This window comes from Vipera berus (genome assembly GCF_964194415.1).
Source record: "Vipera berus genome assembly, chromosome: 9".
NCBI lineage: Eukaryota > Metazoa > Chordata > Lepidosauria > Squamata > Viperidae > Vipera > Vipera berus.
Genome location: NC_138212.1, coordinates 21,587,433 through 21,596,262, shown reverse-complemented (window position 1 = coordinate 21,596,262; position 8,830 = coordinate 21,587,433). Strand labels below are relative to the sequence as shown.

At 51.3% G+C, this 8,830-nt stretch overlaps 1 protein-coding gene across 1 annotated transcript; it reads right to left on the bottom strand.

Annotated features, from left to right (window-relative positions):
• Positions 1-497: 497 nt before the first annotated feature.
• Positions 498-6,596, bottom strand: MARCKSL1 (MARCKS like 1). Its single transcript, XM_081335321.1, has 2 exons — positions 6,296-6,596; positions 498-4,731 (listed from the first exon to the last, which is right to left on the bottom strand). Exons 1-2 carry the CDS (start codon positions 6,383-6,385, stop codon positions 4,090-4,092), a joined length of 732 nt encoding a protein of 243 aa, XP_081191447.1. The 5' UTR covers positions 6,386-6,596; the 3' UTR covers positions 498-4,089.
• Positions 6,597-8,830: the final 2,234 nt, after the last annotated feature.

The window sequence follows — 8,830 nt, the reverse complement described above, 5'->3', positions numbered from 1 at the left end:
CAAAGGATTGCTGCACAGGGCCGGCCTAGTGCTCATGACTCACATGCAACAGACTCATTTTCAAGGCTTTTCGCCTTTCCCACGCCAGAAAAGTCCTTCCTTGAAGATGATACAGCCTAGAATTTAGTACATGTATCCAGGGAGGGCGCAGTAGATGGTGGGAATAATCAAGATGGAAGGATCTATGTAAGTAATGTGTGGACGACAGGGAGGTGCACCTGGGTAATAGCATGGACTCCCCTTAGGGGAGAAAAGGGTTGCTGACAACATAGATGCTACATGCTTCTAGACACAAAGGCTTAAAACAGCTGGGTGGGCAGAGGTTCTGGGTTCTAGCATCAAACCTGGGGAACTGTAACGTGGCCTTCTCAGCTGTGGCACATTCTGGAACACTCCAAAGAGGCAGCGCAGTTTACCAATTGTGCCAAACTGGCTTACTTAAAACTCTGGCATGTAAAACCAGCTTGCATATACATGTTTCTTTGTACCTAAATAGGAGGATTCTGCCTGACCACAGCCTTGTGCACAGAATGCCACCATTCCATCATTTCAATGCCTCCAGCTTTTGACATGTTTCCTATGCGCTGCTTGCCACATGTGTTGTGTATCATCAGTTTTACTTGTGGAACATGGTTCTTGGAAAGGTGCTCAGAGCCAGGCATTTTCCATTTTCTGTCGTGAAATTGACCTGATTGACTACACTGAGCAGAGCACTCAGGAAATCATAGGACCTGTTCTTTGCTTCTCCGGAGGAAACATAGTGGTGCACACTTGTCTATGCTGCGGAACAGCTGAAATGGGACTAAAAAAAGGTGCAAAAGCAGTATGTATCTATGAACACTGGAACAGATTGTGTGCTCACAAAGGCTCAGTATGTCTTGGCCCATGCTCCTGCAGCTATACCCAACACACCCCATATTTAAGCTTTTGTTCTGGCTGCTCACTGGCTGCTGCATCTACAGTAGATTTTTTTATTTTTTAAATGCAGAGCATTCAGAAAGACCAAGCAGTCAAGCGTGGCTAAGAAGCTGAACTAGGAGCAGGGTCAAGTCAAGATGCAACCTAGTGACGGGTTAGCCAACAGATTTGCTGTGAGAAAAAATGGGGGTGGGGGTCCAATTCAAGATTTTATATTGTCTTCAACCTCTGAGGAAATGGGATAGGAATCTAGTGATTCCCTGGAACTTCTATCATTTGAAGCCAATTTTCAACTGGAAGTGCATCCAAGATTGTCTGGAAGGAATGAGAAAATGCTTTTTTATGTCCATAGTTTCCACCCAACAACTGCATCACAAGGCCGGCACTTCTTTTCCACTTGCCTTAAGAGCAAAGCAACTGGGAAGGATGAAGGATAGTGAGAACCGCAGCTAAGAACACTTTTGGCACTTGCATCACCAGTTTACTTGAATCCCGGAAGGATTGCTGGCCTAATAAACAACTGTTTGCCAACCATTATCACCTATTCTCTAAAGACCAGGAATTGTTTTGTTCAAGGAGGGCACTGCAGCTGCTTCTCACAGCAGGTAACTAAAGGTCAGACGGCTTCACCAAATTCACCCTTGTCCCACTTGCTTCTCAAATGTGCCACGGGGCTAACATTGCTGTCGTCAGCACGGCGAGTGTCCAGATTCCCAGAGGTTAACCAAAGACCCTGAATGGCCTTTGAAATGGAAAGGTGATCCACCAGCAGCAGCGTGTGATTCTGTGAACTGCAAGGCTTAATTGTAACAGAATTCAAAAAAGATAAGATCTTTGGCAGGGCAAGTTGCTTTATTCAAAAAACCAAGCCCCAAAAACAAACTTCCTTTGATTTCATTGGAGGCTGCTGGGGTTGGAAGAATTAGCATGATCAGCCCTCCAAAATCTGATGTACTCCTGAAGCGTTGCACTACACCTATCACCCTCAGCCAACACATGCTATAGCTTGTCCTATCATGCTAAGGACACACAGAATGCTGATCAGCAAAACATTCTCTTTTCACTTGCTCACCGGCTCTTCCCTGAAGTCAGAAGGTTTGCAGAAATTGAGGCAAGAAGTCTTATAGAGAACTCTTATGATGAAACACACAAGAATGTTTAGCCATTCTTGTCCCCAATCAAGGCCTGGCAAGCCAATTGGAATAGGTGCTGAGCTCAAGACAAAAATAACAAATTTGATGCTGCTTGATAACCTATCTTGCTTTCTAGAGTCTCACCCCCCACAGCCTTTTGTATTTCTCAGCCCCATGACCTGTGCAGTGGGTAGTGAAAACCATACACCAACACAATCTTTTGGCACTTATCTGTCTCCCACCACTATCATAGGAAGCCTACAACCAGTGAGTTTTGAGTGGTTGGTTCCTACGGCTACAACTGCCTGCCTGCCTGCCTCCATCTTAGGCAGGAGAAACAAGGACTGCTGCCTCATATGGTGATTAGCAGGCACCTCTCCCTGATCTAAGATGAGTTAAAATGGCTGCCAGACCATATTCCAGCCCTAGATTCACTCTCAGAGAAACGCTGTTATTTTCCCCCAACCCAGCTGCAGTTTTGAAAAGAATCCACTGAAGTGCTTTCAACATCTGGAGCCATTTGCGTGCAGCACAGAACACCCTATGAAGCCCACCCTATAATCCACCTGGCGATTCCAACAAGATTTACTGGCATCCATTCAGACATACCGGGCCAACCTTTACCTGCTAACTAGGGTTGGGAAGTTCTGCCTGAAAAGAGAAGCATGCAGAGGTGAAAAGGCTGCTGATTGGAGAAAAAACAGCCTCTGCTGCTTGCCTGGCCCCTGCTCATTGAGCAATGAGGAACACCCCATGAATGCAACTGAAGGTACAGATAGATTTGTGTCTTGCAGGAATTCTTACTCCTTACAAGAGTGCTCCCCAATAAGGCTCTTAATAGCCTATGAAAGAAAGCAGCACGCATGATTAAACTCCCAAGTGCCTCCACCCAGATCTGAAGCTTAGGGCTTCTAAGGAAATTTGTCAGGGTAGGTTCTGCCTGTCTCCTGGCGTGTAATTTGAATGCACTAATGGAGTAAATATACCTGGCTGTGATGGGCACAAGCCATTTCTCCTTGGCCTCAATTCTGGGGGATACAAGTGCCCTCCAAATGCAGTTCAACTTCCCTTGAAGAATTGGATGGTACAGAAAGAGAAATCAGCACTTCAAGGGAAAAGGGTATCTGGGAAATAGGCAGCTGCCCGATTACTGGCCGCTTGGCCAACTACTAGAGAAAAGGACCCAAACTCCGATCCGTAAAGGGGTCACCATTTATTCTTTTCAAATGTTACAATAAGACCCATACAACTTTTGTTTAGGAGTTAGAAAACTGCAGATCAGAAGTAGGGTCATTAAAAAATTATTTACAAAGACAAGGAAACGAAAATTTAAAGTCACATCATACAGCCAACCCTCAACCCTCTCCCACCCCCTCCCCCAGGGGTTGCCCCCCCCATCCCTAAATAAACCCGAAGTAGTTCTCCCTCTGATGTCAAATTAAACGCAGTGGACTTACGCGTTTTATGGTTTAAAGCCAAGAGCAAAACATTATAAAAAACTAACCAGATTAGCTTTTTAAACGGTTGTTTCTATAAAAAGCACAAAATACTTTTAAATGAAGTCAGAACCAGGAATGTAAACCAAGAGATAGAGAATATCCGTTTTGAAAAACGGCTCCGTTGTTGCTGGCTTGTTGGTCTTTTTGGAGAAAAAAGAAGAGCTGCATCTGAAGATTAGTAGAAACCGAAGGGTCTGAGGAAAAAGAACTTGGTGTTAATAGCTGGTCTCATTAAATGGAGCAAGTTCCAGTTTCTGTCCAGGATCAGTCATCTCTCCATATAGTTTTAAGAGGGGCTTTAGAACTCCTGCTTGAGGGGCAGTGCTGCCCACCGGGCCAAGCCAGTTTTTATTTTCTTTCTTTTTTTTTCTCTTCACTGTGGGGGGACACTGGAGAGACAAAGCTTGCCAGCTCAACGCAAAAGGCCTGTGTGTATGAGGGCGTGTGTGGCATGTAGTCAAGGCAGCAGTTCTGTGGGGTTGTTGGGATTGGAAGGATGGCACAGACAAGTCTCTTTCTGGTGGTGAGCTAAGCCAACTCTATTCTTCCTGCTCAGCAGCAGTGTCAGCCGCGGCACTAGGCTCCACCTTCGCAGATTCTGAGGTCTCATCTGGCTTTACATCCCCCTGGCTCTCACTGGAAGGCGGCTGCTGTGGCTGTTCCTCCTCCTTCGCTGGCTCCTCACTGCCATCTTGCCGCTTGGCCGCGGTCGGTTGATTGTCGGGAGCCGAGGCTGCGGCAGGGGTTTCCTCGGGGGCTGCTGTCTCCTCTTGGGGCGCATTGGCCTGCTCGCCCTCCTTGGTGGCGGCAGTGGCTGACTGGTCCTCAGTCTCCGCTGCTTCGGCTTTCCCCTGCTGCTCCTCGGTGGGAGAGGAGACGGCCGACGCGTCTCCCGTTTCCTTTTTGGCTTTCCGGAAGGAAATGCCGCTCAGCTTGAAGGATTTTTTGAACGAGAACCGTTTCTTCTTCTTGGGGGTCTGCTTGGAAGCGTTGGTGGAAGCAGCTCCGTCAGGTTTGGCTTCACCCTCGGCCACTGGGGCTGGCTCAATGGCATCTCCACTGCCCGTCTGGGCCTTGGCAGGCTCCTTGGGGGGCTCTGCTGAGCCACTGTCATTCAGGGAGCTCACCTCCCCATCGGCTTTAGGGGACACATCCCCATTGACTTTCACATGGCCGTTTTCCTGGAGGAGTGAACAAAAGGTACACCAAAGTTACAGCTCTGAAAAAGGGAGAAGCTCACCATCTGTGAATCCCATCCAGCTGACAAAATGCCCCCGCCCCCAATTGCACAAGGTGAAAACCCACATCCCATAGTCCCCCAAGAGCCACACACCGGCAATAGCACACAACCTTGACTGCCCTCACACAACAAGTAACTGAATTCATTTTTTGGGGTGGCACCCAGCCATTCAACCCAACCATTCAAAATGGCCCGGGGTTAACCCAATATACTGAGCAGCAGAAAAATTTTAACTAAGCTGGACCGGACCGCCAAGGGCTCAATTCTACGGGCTGAATGTATTTTTCCAAGACACCTGGCCACAAAACAGGTACTTTGGCTTTCCTTCCATCCACAGGTGCCACACTACAACTCCGATTATCCAACTAGTGCAGGGGTAGGCAACCTCGGCTCTTTTATGACTCATGGACTTCAACTCCCAGAATTCCTGAGCCAGCATAGCTGGCTCAGGAATTCTGGGAGTTGAAGTCCATGAGTCATAAAAGAGCCGAGGTTGCCTACCCCTGAACTAGTGAGATGATGTGCACTGATCAGACCGGGACCCGTCCCAGCTACTTGGCCAACCTTTCCCAGCGATCGCGCTCGGTTAAAAGACGGGGAGCAACGCTTTGGCCCCCCAATCCAGCTTTGGCTCTCTCCCTTTTCTGGGAGGCGGCCGAAACGGTCTCAAGGAAGCCAGCGTGTGGTGCGCCGCCGCTAGGGGGCGCCGCATTCCCGCCGAGGCCCGCCTGGGTTGCAGCGCCAACGATGCGCTCCGGGAGCGGGACGCGAATGTTGCAGGAGCGCCGCGGCGGCCGGGAATCCCCCACTGTGGGCAAAAAGGCGGGGAGTGTGTGGGGGGGGGCGCCTTTCTCTCCCGATGCAAAGCCGCGCCATTGGGCCGCTCGGTCCGACGGCGCTGGAGGGTTGCGTTTGGGGGCGGGAGGGACGGATGAATCCGAGCCACAGGGAGGGCCACGTTAGCAAAACCGCCCGTGGGTCCCTTCGAGGCCGAAGCGCCCCCAGTCCCGCCCCTCTTAGAAAGCCAGAGGTTCGGGGTTCCTTGCAAAAGGCGCGGAAATCAGGCGGGGCGGGGCTCTCCGCCGCCTCCCCGCCGTATGCACGGAGCGCGTCGGTAACCCGGGTGCGCAGCCCCCTCCCCTCCCCGCCGCCCCCGCCCCTCGCCCGGGGAATGCGCGCAATGCAGCGTCGGGATCCAGCGCGCCGGTCCTCCTTTGTTCCCCCGTCGGGAGGGAGAGCGCCGCGGGAGGGGGATGCGCTCCGTCTCCCGGGCTCAGCGTCGAACAAAAGGCGCGCCACGCCGCGGCCCCGGCTGGACGGTGGGAAGAGGCAGCGGAGCGGGCGCAGAGCGAGGTCCGGCGGGGTTCAGGCGAGCGCGGCGCCCGTCCCGAGAGGCTGCCGCGCCCAAGTCGGAGCCGGGCGGGCGGGCGGGGCAGCCCCGGCGGCGGCGGCAGCGGCAGCGCGGGGAACAATGGCAGTTGGCCGGGCGCCCGCCCCAGACCCACCTGGCCGTTGGACTTGGAGGGCGAGGCGTCGCCGGCGGCGTCCTGGGCCATCACGTCCCCCTTGGCGGCCTTGGAGCTGTGGCTGCCCATGGTGGCGCGGCTGCTGGCGAGAGGGGCACGGCGGCGGCGGAGGCAGAAGGGCGCAGGCGGCGATCAGGGCAGGGCGAGACGGAGAGGAGCCCCGGCCGCCTGGAGGGACGCTACGCGCTCAGGCCACCCCAGGAGGCGCCGCGCTCCGGGCGTCGCTGGCTCGCTTGGCTTCCTTTGGCTCGGCCGTTGCCGTCTCGGCGCAACTCCCCGCGCGCGCGCCTGCCTTGCACTGAGCCTGGTGCGCAAAAGCGGCGGCTAATAAGGCTGCCGCACGCGCGGGGGCGGAGCCGGGCGCCCGAGTCCCGCCCGGAGGAGGCGCCGAGGGGCGGGGGGCTTCTCTCTCTCTCGGCTCGCGCTGGGGCGGGGGGCGCTGCAGGGCGCGGCCGTGGCGGACCCCGGAGACCCTCGCTGGGCAGCGCCGGAGCGGCCCTTGCGCGGCCTTTTCGGGAAGAAGCGCCCCGCGCCAGTGCGCTCGAGCATGTGCAGAGTGTGCTTGCTTCTCTCTCTCTCTCTCTCTCTCTCTCTCTCTCTCTCTCTCTCTCTCTCTCTCTCTCTCTCTCTCTCCGTTCTGGTGTAGCTCTTGTTAAATCAGGTTCGGGGTACGCAGTCCCCGACCGCCTGGGCCAGGGGTCATCAAACTTGGCCCTTTTTGTGACTTGTGGACTTCAACTCCCAGAATTCCTCAGCCAGCCATGGCTGGCTGAGGAATTCTGGGAGTTGAAGTCCACAAGTCACAAAAGGGCCAAGTTTGAAGACCCATGGCCTGGGCGCTCCCATCGGTTGACTTGGGAGAAGCGCCCCTCGGTCCCTCTTAGGATTCCGTTCCCCTTCCGTTGGCCGTGTGAAAACCCCTATGATGGGCACCTGCTGGGATCCCTCAGTGTTGACGCTCCTGTAAGGATGCTGATAAGATTTGCTTAACTTGGTTTGGTAAATGAAACGTGATCCGCTTGGGTTGACGCAACAGTTTGAAGTGTAAATTTTTTTTTAATTTTTATTTATTTTAATCCCATTTATATCCCGCCCTTCTCCGAAGACTCAGGGCGGCTTACAATCTAAGCACAAATCAAATGTGCTTAGCAATAGCCTTCATTCTATGTATATGCCTGCTTATTAGGGCTTTCGGGGGGGGGGCAAGCGGCTTTATTACAAAGTCAGCTTATTGCCCCCAACAATCTGGGTCCTCATTTTACCTACCTTGGAAGGCTGAGTCAACCTTGAGCCTGGTGGGATGCGAACCTGCACTAATTTTTAATTTTTATTTTTTTTTATTTTAATTCCATTTATATCCCACCCTTCTCCGAAGACTCAGGGTGGCTTACAAGCTTAGCAGTAGCCCTCATTCTATGTATATGCCTGCTTATTAGGGCTTTCACACCCCCCCCCCCCAAGCAGCATTATTACAAAGTCAGCTTATTGCCCCCAACAATCTGGGTCCTCATTTTACCTACCTCGGAAGGATGGAAGGCTGAGTCAACCTTGAGCCTGGTGGGATGCGAACCTGCACTAATTGCAGGCAGCTGGTGTTACTTAAGGAGGCATTAGCCCACTGCTCCACCAAGGCTCCAAATTATTGACAAGCCACGATGGTTGACTTTGCATAGCATCCTGAATTGAACACGTGCAAACTGTAGGATGGCTTAGCGTGATGCTTGTATCTTTAGGGCCAAAATTGCCTTTTTTTCAATGCGTGTTTGGCTTATTTTTCTTCCTGACTTAAATTTGGTGGTTCTGCATTCGGTTAAGGAAGTAAGTGTTGAGTTGCTGTTAGGACTTTATTTTTAGAATTGCACAAAATGCCAATTTGGTAGCACAGAACGTGGGATATGAATTTCTATTGGCTGATGGTAATTAGTATACCTCCATTGAGCGTGCAAAATGTACGGCTTTTGGTATCAGATCATCTCTTGAACAGCTGCTTTCAAAATAAGTGGATGAGATTAGATCTTTCATGGTTATTTGCCACCACAATAACAATAGATGAAAAAGCTGGAAAAAGTTAGTTAAGTTTAGGGTAGTGGATGTAGTTAGGCATAATGTGTGTGTTGTGTGTTGTGTTTTCCTTGATGTGCTCTTGTTGACTAATCACGCCCCATCCACACTCATATAGTGCTACCTTGGTACTCAACTGCTTTGGTATTGAACGCATTTGGATGTGAAAATTTTGTCCCGGTACTCATTGTTTGTTTGGTACTCAATGCACAAGGTAGAACTTGTTGATGTCGGCTGCCTTGTAATTCATTATATTATGGGAAAAATTGTTTGATACTCCTTGCTTTTGGTACTCATCGCGCCTCCCGGAACCATTTAATGAAAGTATCACTTTTTTTCCTGACTCCCATCCTGTGGATGCCCCTTAACCATTGCAAAAATGACAACGTATTAAAAAATTAAATATTTAAAGCATGCATTTTTTTTAAAAAAAATAAACATTTAAAAACTGCA